The sequence below is a fragment of the Acartia tonsa genome, chromosome 2 (genome assembly GCF_053477335.1).
Source record: "Acartia tonsa isolate MP-2025a chromosome 2, ASM5347733v1, whole genome shotgun sequence".
In the NCBI taxonomy this organism is placed as follows: Eukaryota; Metazoa; Arthropoda; class Copepoda; order Calanoida; family Acartiidae; genus Acartia; species Acartia tonsa.
The window spans coordinates 15575231-15603035 of record NC_137261.1 but is presented as its reverse complement, the minus strand read 5'-3'; the positions used below and the strand labels follow the sequence as shown (position 1 = coordinate 15603035).

Below are 27805 nucleotides of genomic sequence, written 5' to 3'. Positions count from 1 at the left end.
TCATATTTTTACATTGTTTTATAATCAACAATCAAAGATTTACATTTTTTACTTCTATTAAATATTTGACATAATTATAACATACAATCAGCATACAATATTTATAAATTAGATTTAAAAAGAAGAAAATTTCCTTTTCTATTGTTATAATCCAGGAAACCAGTAATCAATTTATATTTTGTGAGGAAGAGGAAACATCTTTTGTTTAAGACTTGGATCCACATATTTTCCTGTGAGCAATACACCACATAAATGGATATATTATTACCTGGAGATTGCACCAGAATTTTGTGTACTCTGATGAAATGATGCCCTTATTCACCCCCTTTATCTCATTTCCTACCCTCCTACTTAATGAAAGAACTGACCAATAAATAAGGTCAATGTTAGCAAACAAAATGATGACCATTTTTCCCTGTCAATATATCCAAGTATATTCTATTTCCATTACCACATAATAAATATACTTGTATTAGACAGCAACAAATGGAGAAAAAAGTATTGAAAATGTACAAACACTGAAAAAAGTTGACCTTTAAGGCCTACTTTTTCCCCTTTACCTTATTAGTAACTATATGAAGGCTTCTATATTATAGAATCTAGAAGGCCTACGCTTATAAATGCACTTTTAATAAATATGTTTAAAGATAGAACTCATTGCACTTATTTGATTTTGATAAAGAGAGAAAATGTCTCTAATGTCCATAATCAAATATAGTGATGTACGACATTTACCGAGAGGTAGCTGAGCAACTGCTAATAGGGCAAATCATCCAAAAGAACGTAAACACATCTTAGACATAGCTATGATTGTTTGTATAGTATTTTTTCCTACAATTTTATATAATTTTCTTAAAGTCGATCAATTGTGTGTGTTCCTGAGTTAAATAGCTCCTTCCATACTTTGCCATTTGGGTAGGCATAGTCTCTGAATATAAAATTTTGTAAAACAAATGTACCATTTAAGTGAACTATTTCAATCAACTTACACAAACGTATTTACGAAATAGTAAAAAGATTAGGTTACATTGATTATAATAGTTTGGCCCAGGGAGGAGAGGGACAAAGGGCTGTTCATTACACTACTCCGCAAATATTTATGATAATGTTTTTTATTCAATGGGTTAACAACTTTAGGGACTTATTCAAGTTTGATTTGTTGGTTCAATAAGTTAATTGTTCAAAATTTTCAATCACTTATAATCTACAGAAGGAGTAATTTTGTGTATCATCATTGAGGATGTACATCAATTTATCGGCCATTGTCTTATCTCTTTAGATTCTGAGTTTTGTCAATGTGTAAGGAAGAGGGGCGTATGAGGGTGCGCCCGCCCCCGAACCACCCCTCGAATCAAAATATGGAGGGCCTGCTAATAGTTTTAAAACCAAAATTAAGATTTACCTTTTACATTCTTCTTTAAGTTCGGTACTGTAACCAGGAGCATTAGGAACTATATACCTGTAGAAAAAATATAGTTACAAACAATTGTAAAATGCAATAAGAAGGTAGTCTGTTTACCGTTGAGTGGGGGTGTTTTTGATTGATGACCCTTTCTAGGAATAAAAAAAAACTCCCAAAACATGTTCTGGCGTTTTCCGCTATTGTTTTGAGACTTTAGTTAGTTTACAAATATGGCGAACTTTAGACATTTAAAAAAAAAAAAATAACTATTTTAACTTTATTATTTGTATTTTTTCCAATTAGATAATGGAGAAAGTAACTCAGTAGTAAAATTCTTTTAAATTTGTTTAAACCTTGATTAATTACAGGTTAATCTGCTTTAATCCCAGACTTTAATTAAAATTGGATCTAGTAGTAATTACTATACACTTTCTTCTAGTATTTTAGAAGAGAAGTATTTGTAGTAGCGAAGCTACTCTCTAGTTCCAAATGTCCATCTGTCCGTCCGTCCGTCAATCACGAAGTGTGAGAAACATGATTTTCTCGGCTACTATTCAAGATACAAGGCTGAAACTTTTTGACAACATTCCCATCATTAGGAAGCTTAATTAACTTTAAAACATCCATAACGGTCAGACTGCTTTTAATCAGCTTTTTAGCCGCTTTTACTTTTTACAACAGATTTTTTCTCGGCTCCTTTAAAAGATACATGTATGAAACTTGTTGCCAATATTCCCTTTATTAGGCACCAAAATTAGGTATAAATGGTAGTCAAACTGCTTTTTAGCTACTTTTCTTTTACAACTTTTAAAGAATAAACCTTTCTTTAAGGTTCTGTGATTTTAAGTTTTTGCATATTCTCTCTCTTTCTTTTCTTTATTATGATACCAGATAATCTGATATATAATTCATTTTGTCCATTTATCTATTTCATGATATATTTTGTGCTTCACTACTTATGGATGTTGTCATCCTTGTATTTGTATATTTGGAAAAGTAGAAAATAATGATAAACTGTAAGGTTTAGATTAAAAATAGGTATATACCTATATAAGTCTACACAGGAGTAAGCATTTACGAGGTAAAGCGTTAATTAGTAAGATTGAAATTAAAAATATTGTTAACTTTTTCAACGTACAGACAGGCCATAGATTATAAAATACAATGTGTTTTTTTTTAATGAGAACTTTTTTGAAAGCAATTTTACCCCACTTAAACAAATATTTCAGTTTTTATTTAAAAAGTACAGTAAAATCTAAAATTCAAAACTTAGGTGTCAACGTCTAAAAATGATTTTAGCGCATTTATCTTATGCTCAAATATTCAACCTTTTGCAAGAATGGCTGATAAACACTTCAAACTTGAGATATAGAGCTAAAAATGTATACAGATAATATAAGGGACATGTACTAGAACATATCAAAGTTTGAAGGTCATAGCTCAACCAAAGAGGGAGTACTGGCCCCCCCAAGTCGACTACAGAAAATCCAATTGTTTTCTTGCAAAGGGTAGAAGATTTAGGCATAAGAAAAATGCGCTAAAACCATTTTTAGATGTTGACACCTATGTTTTGAATTTTAGATTTTACTGTACTTTTTAAATAAAAACTGAAATATTTTTTTGTTGTTCTATTAACTGCATTAAAAAACAAAAAAAATAAGCCGTCAATTATTAAATTCTGATAACTATAAGTTGGATAAAATTGCTTTCAAAAAAGTTCTCATAAAAAAAAAACACACTGTAGTTACACTAATAAAATCAGGAAGGGAGGGGACATTGGGCTATTCATTTCACTGGTCCACAAAGTTTTCTTATTCGTTGGCGCAACAACTTTGGGGACTATATTGAACTTTGATTGGTAGGTTCATTAAGTTGAGTGTTCAAACGTTTCAACTACTAATTGTAATCTACAAAAGTAGTATTTTTGTGTATCATCCTTTTGGATCTACATAAATCTATCGGCCATTGTCTTATCCCTGTAAAACTGTAAAATAATTCACATCTAGCCAGTGGCGTGTAAGGAAGTTGATTAGGGGGGGGGGGACGAAAAAGTGTAAGGCAGGCCGTTGCAATTAAAATTTTGCGGTAGGTTAGTGTTGACACACCCAGGAGCACGCCACTGTATTCAGTTCATCGTGCTTGAAGGTACGGCATGAACTTTAATCCTAAAGATACAAATTCCATTACATTGCACCTTAATGTAGTAAAGTTAAAATAAGTTGGTTTAAACTTTGGTAAATGATTAGGTAAATAGTTTACCTACTTTACACTAACTCTTAACGCCAAAAGGGTAAATATAGTTTTACCTTTCACACCTTTTAAAAAAAATTATTGAGATAAAGTGTATTGTGTAAAATATTCGAAAAATTGTACATACCTTGCACTTTTAACAACGGCAGGATTGGTAAAAGGCCAGTGCAAATGATCAACCCATTCAGTCCATCTATTTCTGAAAAACGCAGATTAAAAATAACACCAAGTATCCCAAGTAGTTCATCATACAAGAGAGAGAGGGGACAATAGGCTGTTTATTACTTTAGTGCCCAAAGTTTTATAGTGACAATTTCTTATTCTTTGTCTTAACAACGTTTGATTGGTTTGTTTATAAATTTGAGTGTCCAAACATAACAGCCACTCATTGTATTTGCACTTTTCTAAATTTGATAAAATAATTAGATTTATTAAAATGGTTGCTTAGATTTTAATCCTAATTTCTTACTTTTGACTTGATGAAAGCCTGATGAGATAGAAGGCTTGAAGATGTTGGACCATCTCACAGAGGCCTACACCACCAGCGTGAGGACATACAGGGATATCTAGACAGTCAGGATAGAAAATTAGGTATCTAGACAGTCAGGATAGATAATTAGATAGATAATTGGATGGCGTTGAACCATTTCACAGGGGCCTACACCACCAGCGTGAGGACATAGAGGGATATCTAGACAGTCAGGACATATAATTAGATATCTAGATAGTTAAGATAAAGAATTAGATAGACTGTTGAACCATTTCACAGGGGCCTACACCACCAGCGTAAGGACATACAGGGATATCTAGACAGTCAGGATAGATAATTAGATAGAAAATTGGAAGGCGTTGGACCATCTCACAGAAGCCCACGCCACCATCGTGAGGACATACAGGAATATCTAGACAGTATGGATATACAATTAGATATCTAGACAGTTAAGATATAGAATTAGAAAGACAGTTGAATGTGTTGAACTATTTCACAGATGTCTACACTACAAGTGCAAAGACATACAGGACATAACTAATTATCTAGACAGTCAGTATATATAATTAAATATCTAAAAACTATGTTTTGAAACTTGCTATCTAGACAATATAATTTGTAAATAGATATCTTGTAAGTTTTGATATATAATTAATTTTCTACAATGTAATGCATTATGTTTAACTAGATATCTAGACAGTTACGATACAAAATCAGATATCTAGTCAGTATGATGTATAAGTATAACTAATATCTAGATGTTAAGATTAATAATTAGATATCTAGACAATGAGGTTTGTGACTATATATTTACACAAATAGGATTTATTATTAGATATCTAGTCAGTTATGCAGTATACTAAGATATCTAGGCAGTATTATGTGCAACTAGGTATCTAGATAGCATATAAATTAGGATATCTAGATAGTAATAAATATAACTATTAAAGTTGCTAGTTGCAAAAATAAACAGCTAAATCCGATTAGGAAGGTAACGGAGTGTAAATATCCTATTATATAAAGTAATAAGCTTTTTTGTCTATAGATCTCCTTAACCACTGAACCGATATGGTTCTCCTTTACAGTGATGCTTCATATATGTCCAGAGAAGGTTTTTAATATTTTTGGGGAGGGTATATCCACGTTCCCAATAAAAAATTAACCTTCCTAAAAACTTTATTTTTCCTTTAAAAACTCAAAATGAAAAGGAGTTTGATTTTTCTCCCTACCACCTCAAGTGTCTTTAGAGGCTTCTAGGGCGTAGCTGCTAATAAGTATTTTTTCTGTTGATTTTATGGTATCTGCGCATATAAAAGGTAACACCCAAATTTGCATTTTTTTGGTATTTTCATCAATTTTCCTTGACATTTAAAGATGTATTGAAACTGATTGTTTGGGCTTGTAAAGAAACCATTTGAGTATCTTCGGTCGAAAAAGGTCTTATTTTTGAGCATTTTTGACCAAGTTGTGGCCAAATAATAATGAAACATATAAAAGGTAACACACTTTACTTATACTAAAATATACTTACCGTATTTAGCTGCCATAAGTAGAACTGCAAGCACCTCGTTAACTCCAGACATACGGGCAGAATCAATCTTTAGAAATTAAAAATATTTACTTTAACTGTGTTAAAGTTATAAACAGTTTTCCGCTGATAGAAAATGTACAATTACAAGATTAAAACCAGTTTTTTAAGCCCCGAGATGCCAAAGACATTGTCTAGAAAAACTGTTTTTAATCTTATGATTGTACATTTTATATTCGTAGAAAACTGGATATAATACAATGCTAGACATACATTTCTTTTGTATTGCTGAGAACCGATTCTAATCCATCGGATATTAATCGGTTTCGAATGTATATGAGAAAATGTTTTTAAATGTCATTAAATTATAACCTGACAGAACTGCATGCCACCCGAGGCCAAAAACTGTTTGAACATGACCCTGTTCTGACAGGCTTCGCCTGTAGCTACTCCGATTCCATAGGGATGTAATGCCTTAAAATATTCAAAATTCGTCTGTAGCAATTGTTTTTCTATATCTTGTTAGGTTTTGTAAGCCAAAAAAGTTTTGTTTCAGTTTTTTTTGTAACCAAAATGTTTTCCCATATTGCATCCAGACCAAAAAAACAAACATTTTTAATTAAAACAAAAATTCATACTTTTGGTGTTTATTTAAGTATTGGTTAGGTTAAGTAAAGGTTAGAAGAGTCCCACAGTGCTTGTAACTCGTAGGAGTTAACTATACAGGGGGGGAGGGGTGGTCGGTGGTCTAGAAGAAATTTGATTGAAAGCACAAAAAATTACCAACTTTTTAACTGCTTTTTTTTTCTTCAGAAAATTAACTTATCCTACTTATTAACCTAAAAGATACACTTAATTGTAAAAACTACCTCAGAAATTTGTTTATGAGCGATAACATCGTCAGGGCTTGTGGGTTCTTCAATCCACAGAGGTTTGAACTCAGTCAGCTTTTTCATCCAGTCAATGGCCTAATCAAAATCAAAACTATCAATATTAGGGATTATTTATCTTCTGCTTTTTTCATGAAATGATTGCTTATCAATTATCATGGATATTTTCTTATTAAAATATATATTTAAAAGCATTGACGTGCATAGGATTTTGCCTGCGGAGTGCGCGAAGAGCCTATCAAAAAAAATCGAGGGGGTTGTCGCGGGGAGTGTGAGCTGTAGAGGGATGTAAATTAGGCACCAATGGGGGTGTAATTTTATTTTCAGGGGGGTGAGCTATAGGGTGTTTTGATGTATATAAGTTTTTTTTTTAAATATATCTTTTTAACTATTAACGGTCAGGGGGGAAGGGGGGATGCGTTGAACACCCCCCCCCCCTCTGTTTGGGTATGATATATTTTTTTAATATCTCCATCCTGGCGGGCACAGGATGCCAGCAAACCTGTTAAAGTCATCCAGGTAAAGTGCAAAAATATTTTTTTTGACTTAAACAAAGCATTTTGTTTTACCAAAACACTAAAATATCCTCTAGTAGTATATTTCAGCGGCTGGCAGTTGCTAAGTTCAGCTGCGGCCGCTGAAATTTATATTTTGATATTTCTAATATATAATTTACATAAAGATAAACATTTTCTGCAATAAATGTTCTTCTAGCCTCAAAAATATAAAAATTACAGCCGTTTGAAATTTTTAAGTAAAAAAGAACCTAAAAACAAAGGTTGTTAAATAAAAGGGTGAAGGAATTGAAAATTGACTTTGACCTAATTAAGGTCGGAAATTATCAAACAGGGGACTTGCACAAAAAAAATTTGCCCTCTAGCGCTAATAGGAACTGAGATAATAGGGGGAGGGGGGGGGCGTTAACGCTTCCCCCAGCCCCGATCGATTAAGGTGCTGCAAGGGGCCCGACTGTTAAAAGTTAAGTAGAATATACACAAAAACTTAAATAGACATTCTGAACATCATATGATAAACTTACATATAGTAAATTATTTATTTATTGGCGCGCGTCTGATTCGAAGCATGCACAAGCACATCCTAATTATACAATTTCTATGCAGGAAAAATAAATTGTTTTACCTGCCCACAACTCCATTTCTGAGACAGTATGAATCAGAAATCAATTTTTTGACAAAATTTTTAAAAAATTTTATTTTCTTACTCAATGATCGTTCTTCAAATGCCAGGAAAGTTTTACATTGGTCCAAGGAATACAATTAAGAGTTTTGGAGGAGGAGGAGTTGACCTTCTATTCAGGAAAATAGCCAACCCCCCCCCCCCTCTTTAACTTTGAAAAAATAATTATACAAAAAAATTAAAATTCTGATAAATATTCCTGATTTGCATCGACCATCAGATTGTTCTCCCATCCAATACATTCACGAATTGTTTTTAATCGCCTAAACAAAAATTTGATGATAATGGATATATTACTTGGAAGTTATACCAGATGTTCACGTTCTCAGGCTGGCCAAGAATTAAGTTATGCCACACTAAACTGGCATATTCAATTCATGAAATAAATTTTACTATTTTGTGTTTGTTTTCTTCTTAAAAAAGGTTTAAATTTTAACGTCTGACTTTTAGTACAACTTTGTTTTAAAAAAATGAAAAAAATATTGTAACATTTTAATTAAAACTCTAATTCTAATTTTGTTTTTGTTAATCGCATATTGACCACAGATTAATCAGTAAGAATAGGGCTCCGCAGGGCTAGAAACATGAATTTTTTTGCTACAATTAAAAGTAACCATTGCATATTTAAGGGAATTTAACCTTTCAAACCCAAATCAAGATACATTGCCAAGGCAGATAAACATATCCTTACCACAATAAAACAAAACATAAATAAAAGTTTTGGGTATAGTCCCTTTCGTGACAACGCCTCTTAAGGGGCGATTCGTCGTATTTTCACAGAAGCTTTTCTCCTATTTCTAGCCACTGCGGAAGGCTCTAACCCTGCGGGAAATTAACCTAACCTAAAATAATGTATCAAAAGCTACTGTGAAAATACGACGAAACGCCCATTGTGTAATATTAATAAAATATTTTCAATTCTATTGATGGCAATATTGATTTGTCTTTCTTTAATGCCTGGGTAAATCCAATTTTGAAATGTTACCTGATATCATCTTGAAGATTACTTCCAACCTTCATTTTGAAATCTGTAAATCCTTCAGATAAAAACTGTTTACTCAGCCTCCTAAAACAAACAAATTTAAATTAATAAATCGAATTGTTATAGTGTAGATTTGGGTGGTTAGGTCAAATATATGTTTTTTCTTTTGCACCAATATTTTATAAAGTGATTGTTGTGAAGCTCTTTAGTGTCTATAAAAGGGGATAAATTAAAAACTTTTGGCCGAAATATCTCAAATAATGTCATATTAGAATAATGGTTTATTCCAAATTTATGTCTTTAGGGATACTTTGGCCAAAAGTTTTTTAATATATCTACTTTTTTAAAGGCACTCTAAAGAGCTTCTTGTTATGCCTTTTCACGAACATACATAATATAAACAAGTATGACAACATCCATAAAAGCAAAGTTATGAAACGATAGGACGAACGGAATAATAAAACTTCTCTCTCCAGAAGTGACCCCAAACACTACCTACATTTTAGTGTTCCAATTACATTTAAAGTAAAATTCCAAAACATAATAAGGATGACAACATCCATAAAAACAAAGCACTGAAACGGTAGTACAAACAGACATTAAAGTTATCCGATTGGTCTGATTTTGGAATACTGATTCCTAGGACAACAAAGGACATTGTTAAAAGCAAAGCATCTCTATAGTCAAGTCCAAAAAATGTAATTATGTCCTTAAACAATATCCTGTATTTAAGCAGTTTTTTCAGCAGATTTACTTACAATTTTGTTTTGTTCGACATTTATACATTTATATTCTGATTAATCAGTTCTGACGCTCTACAAGTGTTAATGTTTATTTGTCTTACCGTTTCAGAGCTTCGCTTTTATGGATGTTTTTCTACATTTGTGCAAATCTTATTTTTTTTAAATAGCCATTTTTATCTCTCTGTCCTCCAGAATTGTCTCTTTCTCCATCATTCTAATGTTCCTTTAATCATTTTCTTTCAATGCTTTTAAATCTTTTTTTGGGTGGGGGTCCCACCCCCCCCCCCCACTCCACACTCATATTCTTAATTTTAGTTTAAAAATTTTTTTTTTTGGGGGGGGACGGGATTTTTTTCTAGGGGCAATTTCTATTGGGAGGATGGTGGTAGCCTTCCCAAAAAAACAGTTATAAACCTTCCAAGGACCTATAGGAAGCTATCATGTAAAGGAGAAGGATATCGGGTCAGCGGTTAGCAAGATCCTTCAATACAAACATACAGACAAACATCATATTACTTTCTTATAAGGATATAATTTATTCTGAACTCCATTATTATATAATCCTTCTCATCAAAAGGAGAGTAGAAGTGATAAATTAGAAAACTTTTATATTTGTAAAGTTGATTGTTCTCTGGTGTATTGTACTATATGTTACAACTAGCGGCTTCGCCCCTAGCCTCTAGGGGCTTTGTCCCAAGAGGTATAATTATATCTTTTATTAACTACCCAGCAGTAAAAAAAATGCGAATGGATCACAAATTTTTGTACCTACCCAGCAGAAAAAAATGCGATTGGATCGCAAATTTTCGAGATTAAATAACGAATTCGCCAAATTCTTTTAAAAAGGGGGGGGCCGGGGGGGTGGTTTTTTGGGGGGTTGGGGGTGTCTCACCCTCCAAGGAAAAAGCCTAAAACTACCACAGGACCAGTAGGTATATTCCCTGAAGAGTAGAATCCGATCAGTTCAGTGGTTACCGAGATCTTAAGGGACAGACGAACGGACAGACATCATTCTACTTTGTATTATAGATTTAATTTTAGCTAATACAAACAATGATAAAATAAAATGGTTATAATATTACTTCGATCTTACACCAGATTTTCATGCTCTCTAAGAAAGTGAAACTTTTGCAGCTGCCCTCCCCCCCCCCCCCTTCTGGATAAACGAACTGACCAATAATCAAGTTACATAATAAAAATAAAAATTAGCAACAATATTTCCTTTCCATTATATCTAAGTATGTTCTACATCCATTAAAACTAAATATCTAATTTATTTTATTAAATCCTTATCTACATCAGAAATAATATTATTTAGATTCCATAGTTCTTTTGTTGGGGCTTAACAGAATTATTAACCACCTCCCATAAATTGTGTAAAGGTACAGTTACAAAATTTCTCACTTTTCAAATGGCACAAATATGCAATTTTTCATAAAAAATCTTTTAAAATCCAACAAACCTGGTTTAGAACCATTTATTGCAAGAGCAATTCAAAAATGAAAGATTCAAAGTCGCAATGATTGTTGAATTACTCAATATCACAGAAGAAAATTGGATCATGGAAAGAAAAATAATTATTTACAGAGGAGCTTTTGGTTAGGTTAGGTTAGGTTAGGTAAATGTATATAATTGCCTCGCATGATTAGAGCCCCCCCCCCCCCAGGGACTAGAAATAAGTAACCTGATCTTATTATCATCATATCCCAGCCATCCGACAGCTGTTGTATAGGTAGCTATACCATTGTCAACTATATCCTTCTCTCTATCTTCAACAGATTCTCTATAAACAAATATAGTTGTATAGGCAGCTATACCATTATCAATTATATCCTTCTTTCTATCTTCAACACATTCTCTATAAACAAATATAGTTGTATAGGCAGCTATACCATTGTCAACTATATCCTTCTCTCTATCTTAAACAGATTCTCTATAAACAAATATAGTTGTATAGGCAGCTATACCATTGTCAACTATATCCTTCTCTCTATCTTCAACAGATTCTCTATAAACAAATATAGTTGTATAGGCAGCTATACCATTATCAATTATATCCTTCTTTCTATCTTCAACAGATTCTCTATAAACAAATATAGTTGTATAGGCAGCTATACCATGCACAACTATATCCTTCTCTCTATCTTCAACAGATTCTCTATAAACAAATATAGTTGTATAGGCAGCTATAACATTATCAATTATATCCTTCTCTCTATCTTCAACAGATTCTCTATAAACAAATATAGTTGTATAGGCAGCTATACCATTATCAATTATATCCTTCTTTCTATCTTCAACAGATTCTCTATAAACAAATATAGTTGTATAGGCAGCTATACCATTTTCAATTATATCCTTCTTTCTATCTTCAACAGATTCTCTATAAACAAATATAGTTGTATAGGCAGCTATACCATGCACAACTATATCCTTCTCTTTATCTTCAACAGATTCTCTATAAACAAATATAGTTGTATAGGCAGCTATAACATTATCAATTATATCCTTCTCTCTATCTTCAACAGATTCTCTATAAACAAATATAGTTGTATAGGCAGCTATACCATGCACAACTATATCCTTCTCTCTATCTTCAACAGATTCTCTATAAACAAATATAGTTGTATAGGCAGCTATAACATTATCAATTATATCCTTCTTTCTATCTTCAACAGATTCTCTATAAACAAATATAGTTGTATAGGCAGCTATACCATTATCCACTATATCCTTCTCTCTATCTTCAACAGATTCTCTATAAACAAATATAGTTGTATAGGTAGCTATACCATTGTCAACTATATCCTTCTCTCTATCTTCAACAGATTCTCTATAAACTAATATAGTTGTATAGGCAGCTATACCATTGTCAACTATATCCTTCTCTCTATCTTCAACAGATTCTCTATAAACAAATATAGTTGTATAGGTAGCTATACCATTGTCAACTATATCCTTCTCTCTATCTTCAACAGATTCTCTATAAACTAATATAGTTGTATAGGCAGCTATACCATTGTCAACTATATCCTTCTCTCTATCTTCAACAGATTCTCTATAAACTAATATAGTTGTATAGGCAGCTATACCATGCACAACTATATTCTTCTCTCTATCTTCAACAGATTCTCTATAAACAAATATAGTTGTATAGGCAGCTATACCATGCACAACTATTTCTTTCTATCTTCAACAGATTCTCTATAAACAAATATTTTATATCTTTTTGAAAAAAAGATACATAATATTTTCTTGTGTGGCTTCAAAAACGAGTACTATCCGCTGGATTAAAAGCGGTTCTCAGCCACAATGAAAAATCATGGATAGCATGTGTATTTTTCCACGAATATCTTATAATTTTTCACTTTAGTGTCTATAGGAAAGCTATTTATGATACGAGGTCATGATTTTTCGTAATTTGTATGGCGCTTAGGACATCCAAAACAGTGTTTTCCAAAAAGTTTGTCTGTGTTTTGAGAGTCGTTCTATGAGGTTTGTATGCCTGTTCATAAGAGTACAATAACCTGTTTTCATTTGTAAAAGGAATCAGAGGACCAGAGGTAAATTCTTTTAAAAATTACCTCAATAAAATCAGTTAGGTTTGCTAAAAATTTAGAGGGGATACTTTTGCTTCACTAAAATTTTAGTGAGGCAAAATGATTTTAGTGCGGCAAAAGTTTTTTTAAGAATTAACCTCAATTTTCATTACAATTATTTTGTTTAATGTTGCTCTTACCTAGAAGCATCTTATAGTGCCTAATATAAAATGACGTCATACAATACAAATGACCAACGAAAGGCCAGTATACATTGTAATTGACCAATGGTAAGTGTATCATTGATCATTTACATTGCATTATATGACTTTATTTTCATTAAGCGCTATAAGCTTTTTCTCTTACCTGTATTTCTCTAACATTGTAATAGCTTCCTCCTCTGTTATACAATCAGTTAGATATCTAAACATTTACAATCAGGGATCTAAAGGGATAAGACAATGTCTCATAAAACTATGTACATCCTAAATTATAATTAATAATTATCCTATCTGTAGATTACAATTAGTGAATAAAAAGTTTGGACACTCAACTTAGTGAACCAACAAATAAAAAATAAATAAAGTCACCTTAGTTGTAAAGCCAACGAATAAAGAAACGTTATTATTAACCTTTATGTATTAGTGTAATAAAAAGCCCACTGTCCCCCTCCTTCTTGAATTACAATACTGTACATAAGTAGCGCAGCTACAGTAAACTGCAAGCCATAATTGCTTTTTTAAATCTTTATGATATAAACAGAAAAAACCTTTTTATTTAATAAAAAGTTAAGCAAAATAGCATTGCATAGTTATGCTTTCTTATTCCTAATGAATTTGGAGTTCTCTGCTGCATTAATTCTGTCTTACAATTTACTGCTCTTTTTTAATTCAAATCATTTTGGCTATTTATTGTTGTACTAGTAATGGACATGTTTGTCCTTATCAAATTTAATACAAGTATGGACATTTTTGCAAGGTAATGCTGTACACATAAATAATATTTCATAAACAAGGATGACAACATCCATAAAAGCGAAGCACTGAAACTGTAGGACAAACGGACATTAACACTTATATAGTGTCAGAACTGAATAATCAGAATATAAATGTATAAGAGTTGAAGCAAAATTGTAAGTGTAAACTTGTTGAAAAACTGCTTGATACAGGATAATGTTTATGGACATACTTACATTTTTTAGGACTTGATTATAGAGTTGCTTTGCTTGAAATATTATACTTTGTTGTCCCAGAAATAAACATACCAAAAATCAGACCAATCGGATGATTAGATCACAAAAAAAGTTAAAAAACAACATGTTTAAAATGGACGTACGGACATTCTTGTAATGATTATAGAGTTGCTACGCTTTATAAATCGTACCTAACTACTAAAGGAATCACCATGCAAAGTTTGAAATCGATAGGACAATACTAACATGCCTAAATAAACTTTAAAAGCTATCCGTTTGTGACGGACGGACGTACAGACCGACCCTAATTATAGAAAAGCTTCGCTTTTAAAATGGCTTATGCCCAACGTTGTAATTTTCAAAATCTAGTGGGCCGTGTGTCCAAAATCATATTTAGATTGTAATATTCAATTTGATGTATATGGTACGTAATAAGTAAAAACGCAGTACTTATTTCAATTCTTTACTCCAGTGAGGGTGATAAATTTATATACTTTCCCATTGACGATAAACAATATTTCCCCCTCTGTAGATTAAAATTAATGGTTTAAAAGTTTTGACACTACTTGTTAGAAATAGGTGTAAATTACGTGAAATCAATGAGGCTGACAATCTGTTCTGGCGTAGAATCAACAAGAATCTTCCACACTGGCTTACCCTCCAACCTGCAGTTACAACATGTCAAAAAAACAAAGTTACTTTAAATTTGTATCTCTTGTTTTTATCTTATATCTCTTACCAATTTATGGTTATTAATTTGAATTATGACATTACAAATTTTGATTTCAAAGCTTTAGAACTTCACAAAAATAGACGTAAAAATGTAATCCTTTTACATAATTTTTATTACCCATTATTACCCCCCCCCCCCCCCCCCCCCGACAACGAACAAATATCTTAGGTTAGGTTAGGTTAGGTTATAGGCTAGGGAGCCGAGCGCTGCGGCTAGGCAGGCAAGGGGGCTGAGCGCTGCGGCTAGGCAGGCTAGGGAGCCGAGCGTTGCGAACAAAGTTCATAGAGTTCTGTCAATTCATTTTAATTTTGTATTCTATTTGTGTATGTAAAACTAAGAATAATAAATCTAATCTAATGATGTATTTAATTAGGAACACATATCCTAAATGTTTTATTGACAATCCTAGCTCGCAAGTCCCACAGAGCATTTACAATTCCTCCAACGCTCAATCCTGAATTAATAATTTAGTTTTATATCATTTCTATACAATTCTTAGAAATCTAAAGAGATAAGACAATTGTACATTGATGTACATACCCAATGATGATAACAAAAATATCCCATTTGTAGATTACAATTATTGGTTAAAAAGTTTGGACACTCAACTTAATGAACAAACAATAATTTAACAAAAGTCTCTAAAGTTGTTAATCCAAAGAATAAAAAAAAACGTTTTTAAACCAACTTTCTGCTAATGTTAAGTAAGTAGGTATGGCAATTTCGTTTCGTTTGACAAACACACGTGACACAAAACAGAACACTATATGAGCCACGCCCCTAGAGGCCCTTAGGGGTGCTAAGGAAAGGAAGGGTTGATTCGATCCTCCATTTTTAATTTCATTTTTTTAAAAATAGAACAAGTATGACAACATCCATAAAAGCGAAGCTCTGAAACGGTATGACAGACGAACATTAACTCCTATAGAGTGTTAGAACTAAATTTAAAAAATAAAATATAAAAGTTTTGACTAGAATATATGTGGTATTCGGCAACCGTGAGCCATGCCTATGGCACCCCTGAACTGGGGTTCGGTGGAGGGTCAATGGCCCTCCCCTGAGTCCTGGGGAAGGGGTCTGACGACCCCCTCCCTATGCTTAAAATTAATGATTGAATCTGTCATGTTTATTATGGTTAACTGTATTCTTAATTCTCCCCCACCCTTTCCAGGGATGGGGGATCATTATTGCCCAAACTGACTATTGTATATGTGTTATAATGCTTTTATGTTATGATTATTTATTCCTATCCATGTAGTTATTGTTTGTTGTATATAGCTTTAGTATCCTTTAAACCTTCAATAAAGTGACAACTGAAATAGATGTTGATTATTATCTAGTGAATGCTAGAGAAGCGTAGCTTCTCTATAGTAAGGTGTCCACGTCTGTCACACTGCCGTAATCTAATTGAACTCCGGTGTCTGCCATTTATCCTCGGCGGATACCACAACTTTTGGTGACAGCTGTGTGAGATTACGGCGAACCACAAGTGTAGAGCAGACGCGCATCTGAGGCTAAGGTACTCCCAGCAGTGAAACTGGCAAAACTGACGCAAGCAACCTGAATTACCCACCCTGGACAGCAAAGTTTAACTCTGCATCCGGCAGTTGTGGAAGCGAGACAGCGAAATTTGACGAAGAACCGCGAGCAGCGCCGATATCTAACGGAGAATTGAGCGCTCAAAGGGCTGAAACAGGCCTGCGGACCGGCTGAAACAAGCCAAATAAGTGTAAACGGCTGAAAATAGGCCAACTTTACTGCAAGAAATAGCAGGATCCGAACCAGTGGCGCTAGCAGGACGGGACATTCCCTGCCGCCATCAGCCGGATTTGGATCAGCGGCGCTAGCAGGACGGGACATTCCCTGCCGCCGATAGGCTGAAACACGCCACATAGCTGCAAGCTGCGAGCCAACATACGAGTGTAGTGCACCAGAACAGAGAAAAACTACGTCAACTCCAAGTATCCTGAGAGGCTACAACGCAGCCACCCATCTAGAAAAACAGATATTATGTCACATTGCAGGGATTACCACCCTGGTGTGATGGCTAAACAATAGATTTATGAGCAAAGCTTGGCAAACAAATTGTTGTGTTGTGATAAATCTAAAAATAGAACAGGCTTGGATTTATTGTGTATTGTGATAACAGCTAAAAATAGAACAGGGTTAGTAAACAAATCTGTTATGCAATTGTGATAAGGACAAAAATAGAAGCTAGATGTAATATAATAAAGACCCTGATATACAATCAAATCACCTCAAGCCTACAGCACAACAACAATACACCCCTTATTCCAGGGGAAAGGGAGGAGCCCCTCTCCATTGAAGGCAAATACAATCAGGGTGATATAATAGATAAGCCTAGGATTAAGAAGAAAAGGCACTATTACACCAGCACACAGTTACCCCCCCTCCCTCACAGGGGGAACGGACGGAGTTACCCCCGTCCCCTCACGCGCTTCCCCCTTCCTACCCACACTAGACTAAGTCCGTCTGTAGTGTGGGGCTAGCGACCGGGAACACAGAGCGCCATTCACGGGTAGCGCAACAGAGTGCGGAAAATATCATAAATTCAACGGACAAAGCGGACCAATGAGAGAGCGAGTTGAGGGATAAGTGCGCGTTTTCCCCGTGTGCGCGGATTTGACGGTGCGTACGCGCGTTGCAAGGACAGGAGATTTCACACACACACACACACACACACACACCGGAGCGGAGCTACTCCATAGCATTTAACAGGGGTATTTTTAGCAAATAAAGAATTACAAGCTTCTCTCCTTCTAGCTCTAGTGTGATAAAGGAAAACCCAATCAGTTCCTGACAGCAGTTCAGACCCTCAACATCTATCTACCCCTACCAGCCTACCCTACAACCTCAGCACCTAACTAGTGATAAGTACAGCTAAGTTATACCTTTGCAACTAAATTACCAACCTAGTGATACAAACAGTGTTGGCTGTTAGGCTAGAAAGCCTCAAGTGACAAACCATTCATTTTTAGTACTGTATAACTTTGTGCCCCGCCGTTGAACCGTTGACCCGATGGACCAGCCGCAAGCCCCAGGAGGTGATCAAGCCCCAGGATGGCTCCAGGATGACCCTCAGCCGGCCCCAGCCGAGTACCGCAAACTGATGCTGAGCAACCTGCCGGAGTATAGAGGGCCGCCCAAGCAATCCTGGTCGTCACATATCCGCAGACTCGAGATGTCATGGGCGGCTTACCGCGTGCCACCTCATGATTCCCTCAACCGCCGCAACGCCCTCCTACTGTCACTGGTAGGGCAAGCGGCGGAAATGGCGTCCCATCTGTTTGGCGAGGCAGGCCAAGCCTTGACCTACGAGCAGGTCAAGGCCGAGTGTGAAATGCTATTTCGTCCTGCTTTTGAATCCCAAACGCTTAAACAAGCGTTTAGGGATTACAAGCAACACTCGACAGAACCGATACAGGCGTACATATCCACTAAATGTGCCCTGTATCGGGACGCCTACAGCCATGAGGATCTTGAGTTGTTGGTGGACGAATTAAATCGTGGAATTCGTAACGCCAATGTAAAACGCATCATGATGGGACATGAAATTACGAGTGTACCTGAGTACACTCGTAAGGCCATGTTTACCGTCACCATGATCACAAAGCAACTGAAAGAAGGTGTGTGCCTAGTGGACTCTACCGACGGGCTGACTGGATCCGCCAGCATCCAGTTGCCCCAGTATGATGATTCGGAGCCAATGGAGATTGGCGCCTTGGCTCCGGGTCTCCACCAGATGGGGAAGGTCGCTCCAGATGACAAGGTTCCAGGTCGCTGCTTCCGCTGCCAGGGGAGAGGCCACCGAGCTCGAGACTGCCCGACGCCTGTGGAAGTTAGCCTAGAGGAGAGACGCACCCAGCCACGCCGTGACCGTTCTGCCAAGTGCGAGCGTTGCCACTATGACGGTCACACGGCGGCCGATTGTAGAGCTGACTGGGCCCAGGTAGCCAGCCGCAGGCGCACCGCCGATAAGGGCGCCCCTCCAGGGAAGCCCAGCAGAGTGGCCCACATGGAAGGGAGCGCGCCCCCAGCACCACCGCAGCAAGCAGCCGCCCCCAAAGCTGCGGACCGAGCCGATGGGATGCCGCAGTTTGGGACTGTCCCAGCTAGGATCAACGTACTGGGCGGCGCGGCTGAACCCAACTGGGTTGGCCTAGGCTTCAGCCTCAACCACCTGGGGCCAGAGCTGATACAACCCAACAACATCGCCGAGCCAGAGATTCTGAGGCCCCAGCCTTTTAGCCTCAACATGATGGAACCTGCCCGACTGAGCCTACCCAGCAAGAGTGGAGGGGCGCTACCCAGCGTCCCTGAGACGGTGTACGGGGAGGCCCTGGCGGCCGCTGAACGAGAGAGGCAGGAGGCGCTAGCCAGCGCCTCAGCATCGATGTATGGGACGCCACCCGGCGTCGTCACCTGGGATGACGGGGGGGTGCTATCCAGCGCCTCCCACCTGGTGCCTGGGGCGACAACCGTCGCCGCCACCGAGATACCTGGATCCTGGAACGAGCCAGCCTCCAACCTGATGTCTGGGGCGACAACCGTCGCCGCCACCGAGAGACCTGAGTCCTGGAACGAGCCAGCAGTCCCAGAGGAAGGGGTGACACCCGTCACCCCCAGTCAGCCAGCGCCACCAGCCTGCAGGGAGAGCCCAGCTACATGCCATCCAGAGCCCCCTGCCAGCCGCAGGAACCCAGCTGCCCAACACCAGGATAAGTTGAATTTGTTAAATGTGTTGTATCCAAGCTATTGTAAAACCCCAGCCTTGCCTGTGCCCCCTGCACCAGAGGCTGGGGAGATTGAAATTTGGGAAAATAAGGACTTGCCTGTGCCACATGCACCTGAGTTCCTAGGGCAGGGGAGGGAAGTGAGTAAGGGCGAGCCTGTGCCACATGCACTTCAGCCCCATGCCACTGAGCATGCCTTGGACAAGGGAAGGGAGCACTTGGGGCTAGGGGAGCCGACACCCAGGCAAGTGCCAGTCGCTTGCCAGTCTGTCATTGGGGAGAGTATCGGGGTGCCCCGGCCGCACAAAGATAACGCTCAATGGAAACTTGTATCTAGCCAGGAGCAGCCCAGCCGTGTCCAGCCACAAGAAGCAGCCGTGACCAGAGCTGAAGATCCCCAGCCGCGTGTGCGAGGTAGATGGTTGCCTGGAAGCCTCTCCCATTGGTGGATGGTCCTGTGGGGCCTCCTGCTGGCAGCCGTGTGGCCTACAACCAGCTACGTCCTGGTGGGATGGGACTGTGCCAACCCCACCCATGTCACATCCTACAATAAAGAAAAGATGTGTAACACGGAGCCCCTACACCAGGAGGTGCCCCTGGGCCATGAAGTGCACGTCCTGCAGCAAGTCAAGGTGAGGGAAACAACCGGGTACAGTTGCCAGCTCACCGTGTCCCAGTGGACATTCAGGTGTGGGGTATGGGGTCACCTCAAGGTGACCTCGGTCCCCACCCTCATGAGGCCAACCAAGATAGACCCAGAAGCGTGCCGAGACCTGGCCAGGAACCGAGTCTACACGCTGCCAGGCAAGACCCAGCCACTGACGTTCCAGCTGAACCATCCCCTGTTCTTCACCATCGACATGGTGGGCGCCCTCGTCAACAGCCCCGAGGGGGTGGGTTGTGAAGGGGAGGACGTCCACTTCGAGGGCCAGCTGTACCGCAATGAATTAGTGCTCCAGGAGCGACGGCTGCTGGTCAAGGAAGAGACCTACGTGGTAGAGGATGGACGGGTGGAGTCCCAATCTGACCACCTGACCCTGGAGTGTCCCCATTCTGAGCTGTCCTGCATCACTGGGGAAGCAACCTACGTGTGGGACCACCTGGGGAGAGATTGCCCCTTGAGGCTGATCCGCAGCCTCCAGCCCAGCCTAGTGATGGATGCATACCTGGTTGACCATCAGGCCCAGTTTTTCATCAACATGACCAACCCCACCTCGATTGTGAACTGCGACTTCGAGGCCCATGCCACCAACCATCCAGCGTTGTTCGTGGCAGCTGACCCAGCCGCGGCTGCGCTGCCCAGAGTGTCGGCCAGGGATGTCGACGTCCCCCTACAAGCCCAAATACATGCAGGTTATATTGGGTTTACCCTGGAAACGCGCATGAAAAGCACAGCAGCAGAAGAAGTAGCGGCCAACTGCTGGAAGCTCCAGCAACTAGACCCGGCCCACCCGGTACGTGTCCAGGGGAGCACGTTCTCGGTACTGAGGGGAGACATCCTGCTGCAGCTGACCTGCCAACGCCATAAATACGTTGTCCGCGAACACAAGGAGTGTTGGGACAAAGTGCCAGTAGAACCCACAGGATTTGTAGACGCTGTGACACGAGTATATAGTGAACACGCCACCAAGATTCCCTGCTCCTCCACATACCCCCTGACTGTGCACGCGGAGGAAGGCTGGATAGAGTTAACCCCCGCTCCTAAGAAGAGGCCACCCCCGCTGGATACGCCTAAGCAATTGTTGACAGAGCCCTTAGATGACTTCAGTTCAGGGGGCTTGTATTCGCAGGCTGAGTTGAACGACTGGCAACAACTGCTGGCGTTCCCAGCATACAAGAGCGCCATGCTGACCGGCCTATCCTATGGCTCCTGCGTTCAGCAAGGCAGCTGTTCGGCCACAGGAGACCATGGGATAGTGTCCTACAACATTGACCGACTGGCGGAGGAAGGAGAGGCCGCCCTGGATGTCTGGGCTGGATTTAGACAAGCTATCCACGAGTGGGGAGATGGCGCAGCCATACTGTGCTTGCTGTTGTTGATCCTCAAACTGCTGGGGGACCTAACCATCATTTCTCTGGCAGCAGCACAAGGAGGCGTCCGAGCAGCCCTGAATGCGATGTCACAAGTGTTCCTGTACCATCCAACTTTGTATAGGAAAGCTCTGGCTAGAGCCAGGCTCACCCATGCCAAGTCCCGGGACTTTTCAGTAGACTGGGATGCCATTCCCATCGGCAGGGAAGCAGCCGAGGAGATGGTGTCTATGCAATCAGCTGATAGCGGGCATGACCGCCCAGGTAGGCCAGGACCGCCCTCTGGCAGACCCCGCGGCCCCTCAGGAGGACAGGCCGCTGCCCAGACGATCAACCTGGCAGCCAGCGCCCCAGCTGCTGCCAACAACAACCAGCAGGCCCCACTGCTGACCGTTCCAGCAACAACGGTGCCACCTGCCAACCTGACACCTGCCGGCGCCGAACAACGTGTCCAACCAAAGCCAGCCTCTGCCTTCTATCCCACGTTGGGAGCCCATCAACCCTGAGAAAACACTCACCACTAGGATTCCATTGAATCATTATCGTTTGTATATATCTTAGCCCTAAGGAGCGGACCGAAGGTCTCAACCACTGTCGGAAGTCTGGTAGGGAAACCCTCTCCCAGCCTTCCGAGGGGAGAGTTGTGGTATTCGGCAACCGTGAGCCATGCCTATGGCACCCCTGAACTGGGGTTCGGTGGAGGGTCAATGGCCCTCCCCCGAGTCCTGGGGAAGGGGTCTGACGACCCCCTCCCTATGCTTAAAATTAATGATTGAATCTGTCATGTTTATTATGGTTAACTGTATTCTTAATTCTCCCCCACCCTTTCCAGGGATGGGGGATCATTATTGCCCAAACTGACTATTGTATATGTGTTATAATGCTTTTATGTTATGATTATTTATTCCTATCCATGTAGTTATTGTTTGTTGTATATAGCTTTAGTATCCTTTAAACCTTCAATAAAGTGACAACTGAAATAGATGTTGATTATTATCTAGTGAATGCTAGAGAAGCGTAGCTTCTCTATAGTAAGGTGTCCACGTCTGTCACACTGCCGTAATCTAATTGAACTCCGGTGTCTGCCATTTATCCTCGGCGGATACCACATATACGTACATTTATCTGTTGCAAAACTTCTTAAGAATTACAGAATTACAGAAAATCTTCGCTTTTAAAAAGTATATGAAAAATAAATATTAATTGAATTGTTAGAATCTTCATTGCAAAGGAGAAACATACAGTGGTTACTAAAATCCTTAGCGACAAAGACTCTACAAACATCCTGTTACTTTTATAAAAGGATATTAGTTATTTCTCGCATCGTATTATAAACAACTTTTCGCAGATATAGAATGTACAATTATAGGATTAAAACAAGTTTTTTTAGCCCCGAGGTGCCGAAGTCACGGGCTAAAAAAACTGGTTTCAAACTTATGATTGTACATTTTTATATTCGTAGAAAGCTGGATATAATACGATGCTAGACATAGTTTTTTCGTATGGATGAGAACGGGTTCCTATCCACCGGATTCGAATGAATACGAGAAAACAATTTACCAATAACTCCTTTCTCAGGACCAAGCCAACGAAGTTGTCCCTCGTTATTAACTTTGTACAGCCATGCACCCATATTAGTAAATATCTCCTAAAATATTGTTTGCATTAAATAGTAAAAATAGTATTTTTTTTCAAATAAAAACCCACCCCTTGCTCCCCAATTGAAAGAAATGATATAACACAAAACTATATTATATTAGCTAAAAACCTATGGTATGGAAATAACTTTTTTGATAATCACCTTCAAATTACAGCCAACCACTAAAAATCTGAAAATATATTTATGTATATACAACAAATAAATTTAAAAAAATTAAATTAGATGATTAGAAGTTTTATTTATTGATTCAATATTGCTTTTAAAAATATTTTTATGATGTTTACCTTAGAGAATCAATGCAATGGGCAACAATTTCATTTCCTCTTCCCAAAGTAAAGGTTATTCCAAAACCCCTCTGTCCACTAAAATAAAAAAAATTAACACTGATCAGTGAAATTAAAAAAAAAATCCACAGTTTTTAATCGTTTTTAATCAGTTAATAGCAGAAAGATACGACAATCAAACCTAGAATGTAAATTAAATTATGGCATCGAATCTGATTCCTTTTCGGTGGATTAAAAACGGTTCTGAGCTATACTCAAAAATCATGTATCGTATCGTATTGTATTCTAAAAAGTTATCCACGAAACATGAAATAAAAATTATTGTATAAATCCCCGTTTTGTTATCCCAAATACTGGAATATATCCCATTTTTTTTAGATCCGCGGAAAATTTCCATAATACGACGCGGTAAATAACTCCATATTATGATATTATTTACCTATTCGTATTGAGTACAACATAACAGGCAGCATAATCAGGACTGGGGTGAATGGCATCAGAACCATCCAATTCTAAATAAACAAGACCAAGTATATCAGCATCAGTATGTTCTGTCTAGGAAACAGGTATAAATAACATATCTAGGTATTAAAATGGGATAAGACAATGACTGATAAATTGATGTACATCCCCAATGATGATACACAAAATTACCCCGCCTGTAGATTAAAATTAGTATTGAACTGTTGGAAAACTTAATCTAATTAACTGACTAATCAAAATTACCGACGATGAAATTAGGGGTTGAAACGTTTGAACACTCAACTTAATAAATGAACAAATCAAAACATACTGAAGTCCCCAAAGTTGTTAAGTCAATGAATAAGAAAACGTTATTATAAAAATTTGTGGACTAGTTTAGTAAACATCCCATTGTTTCCTCTCTCTCTGTACCATAGATTTATAATTTTGTATCAATCTGTAGCTATTATTAGTAGCGAAGCTACTCTATAAATTTGTAGTGTAAACCGTACAGTACTTGATATATTCCTGGCATGGTTCATAGACAAATCTCCCAGGGATCTAATTGGGTAAGACAATGGCCGATAAATGAATATACATCCCCATTTTTATAACAAAAATTAACCCTTCTGTAGATTACAATTAGTGTTTGAAACCTTTGGACACTTTACTAAATGAACTAACCAATCAATATTCAATAAAAGTCCCTAAGGTTGTTAAGCCAACAAATAAGAAAACTTTATTATATGACTTTGAGGACTAGTATAATAAGCAGCACAATGTCCCCTCCCTCCCTGCAGTTCTCCGCATTAAAGCACTTGAAAAATCTTAATTTCAATCCCAGCTTGCCAAAAAACATATTGAAAATGTCAATCAATTTTTAAAAAAGTGCAAGGTTGTTTGTCTTTCTCTTAATATCTCATTATCAGCTGAACAGATTAAGTTACTCTTATGTTCAAAGATAGTTTTAAGCTGTTTTGTGTGCTTTTAAGTTATTTTAAGGTATTTTTTTAACTCCCCCCCCCCCCTTCATTTGGAAGCAAAGCTTCTAGATGCTCGGGGCGAAGCCACTAGATGCATAAAATTGTTAATTTTATGTAATCAAAATATAACATTTTGTTTATCTTCATATAATGCATTTTTAGCGAGAAATACTTTCTTCCAGATTACCTTAGTTAATAATTCATCTGTATTACATGTTTTGCATTAATGTACATCAAATATTTAGAGTTTATTCCTTGATTATTTAACTATATCTGTACTTATATAGTTACATTTTATTTTTGACTAACACTTGCGCCATTAGCATCTAGAGGAAAGAAAAATAGCCTAAAACCACCCAAAGACTTATATCTAGATAATAAAATAGCCTAAAATTATCCGAGGACCTTTGTGAAGCTATACCAAAATGGAGATCAGTTAAGTAGTTATTAAGAACTTATGCTTCATAAAAAACGTTAATACTTTATATAATAAGTCAGACTAAAACTAGGGTTGGGCCGGATATCTGGCCAACGTTCGATATCCGGCAAATTACCGGATATCCGGCGCCAAAAATCGGCCGGATATCATATAACCGGATAGTTTTAATATCCGGTATATGGCCGGATATTGAAAATGACCGGATATCCGGCCAGATAAACGGCCAGAACGGATATCCGGCCGGATAAACAGCCAGACCGGATATCCGGCCGGATAAACAGCCAGACCGGATATCAGGCCGGATAAACAGCTAGACCGGATATCCGGCCTAATCCTAATAGGATATCATCTATACTAATAGGTAAATAGGCATAACTGATTTGTAGAGCATCTTTGCTAATATGTATTACCAGTGAGAGAACGGACAATGTGCTGTTAATTACACTAGTCCCCAAAGTTTATAATAACGTTTTTTTGTTCGCTGGCTTAACAACTTTGTGGACTTTTAATAAATTTTGATTAAGGTTGATTAAATTAAGTGTTCAAATGTTTCAACCTCTAGCTTTAATCTACAGAAAGGGTAGTTTTGTGTGTCATCATTGGGGATGTAAATCTATTTATTTGCCATTGTTTTATCCCTTTATACCCTGACTAGCGGCTTCGCCTCTAGCCTCTAGGGGCTTTGCCCAAAGAGGTTTTATCAAACCAATTTTTCGTATTTTAGATTTAAAGGAAAATTGGGGGGGGGGGAAATTTTTTTTTGGGGGGGGGGGGTAGTCGACCCCACTATTTTAATTTGTTAAAAAGAAAAGAAATTTTTTTTTTGGGGGGGGTATTTTTCATTTTTTTGGAGGGGTTGGTGGTGTCCCACCCCGCAAGAAAATAGTTATAAACCTTCCCGGGACCTATGAGAAGCTTTCCTGTAAAGGAGAACCTAATGGGATCAGCGGTTAGCAAGATCCTTCGCTACAAACAAACAGACAGACAGTCAGACAAACAAACATCGTTCTACTTTGTATTAAGGATGTATTACCTAGAGAAGTAGGAAATCTAATATCTTCAACAGTCAAATCCACAATTTGAACGTCAAGTGAGGATAAGTAGGATTCTGAGGAGCACATTATTACACAAAATCAATATTCAATCTCTAAAAATCCTTTTTTTTTTCTTCTGAAATATTAAATCATTCAAGAATTAATAAAAAAAAGAGGAAAATTTAAACATAAGTCGTAAGATTTAGGACCTAAAAGACCAAGGAATATGGAATGCAATTTTAAGAAGCTTAATAGATTACTTACGACTATGCACCTGGAGGCCTCTCGGGCCATTTTAATTGGGAAAATAGGGGGGCCTTTTAAAAACGGGAATTATATCTTTGTATGGGGGTGGTACCCTCCCCAAAAATAGTAATAAACCTACGCAGGACCTATAATGTATAAGATGCTAAATTGTTATGGACAAACATATATTTTCAGATCCTTTGCTACACACAAAGAAAACTTACTACTTTATAAAATAAATCACAAAAATGCAATAATTTCATTAAAAATGTGAAAATAATCGTTATAAATACACAGAAAATTATATTAATTTGTTTATCTATCTATGTATTGATATTAAAAGATAACTGATTGTTTTTAATTATTATTTTTGTTTTTATCGACACATGATTTCAAACATTTCAAGTTTTTTTCTTATTTGAAATTTAGTTTGTTTATTGAAATTATTTAGTTGTGATTATTTAATTTTAATTGGCGTTAACTAATACAAATAGTTATATTTCCTTTTAAAAAAATAAGTTGTATTAGTACGAAGTTACCTTATACAGGATTTATTACATAAGAATTGTTATCAAGTATTTATTTTATGTCTTTTTTCTATTTATTTATTCCCTTAGCCCTGAACATATAATATATAGATAATTCATTTTAGTTAATTTAAAAAAAAATCATGCAATTGATGTTTCACGACTACATAGCAGCAGTAAGTACCATTTTCAATGTCTCTGCTATGCCGCGGATTGGTTCAGACTCGAACCCGCCACCACCCCGACAGCAAATCGACACGTTACCAATTACGCCAATGACGTGGGTTTACTGTTTTTGTGTACCCTTAATGCCTGTTTATTTCAACCCTAATCAAGCAAACATGCTAACCGAGATGCAATACTTTATTTGCAAAAAGACCTGTTTTATTTTAGCAAAAAAGTAGATAAGACAAAAAAAAAATATTGTAAAAGTTATCTG

At 37.7% G+C, this 27805-nt stretch overlaps 1 protein-coding gene across 1 annotated transcript; it reads right to left on the bottom strand.

Annotated features, from left to right (window-relative positions):
• Nucleotides 1-61: 61 nt before the first annotated feature.
• Nucleotides 62-26731, bottom strand: LOC145305514 (mitochondrial enolase superfamily member 1-like). The gene is made up of 20 exons (XM_080147145.1): nucleotides 26593-26731; nucleotides 24115-24187; nucleotides 23676-23753; nucleotides 23533-23560; nucleotides 23292-23379; nucleotides 15354-15400; nucleotides 14804-14880; nucleotides 13388-13444; nucleotides 11167-11265; nucleotides 8743-8823; nucleotides 7961-8020; nucleotides 7701-7722; nucleotides 6540-6638; nucleotides 6043-6144; nucleotides 5674-5740; nucleotides 4122-4218; nucleotides 3780-3851; nucleotides 1403-1459; nucleotides 882-928; nucleotides 62-233 (listed from the first exon to the last, which is right to left on the bottom strand). The coding sequence occupies exons 1-20, from the start codon at nucleotides 26678-26680 to the stop codon at nucleotides 172-174; spliced, it is 1401 nt and encodes a 466-aa protein (XP_080003271.1). The 5' UTR covers nucleotides 26681-26731; the 3' UTR covers nucleotides 62-171.
• Between the last annotated feature and the right edge of the window lie 1074 nt (nucleotides 26732-27805).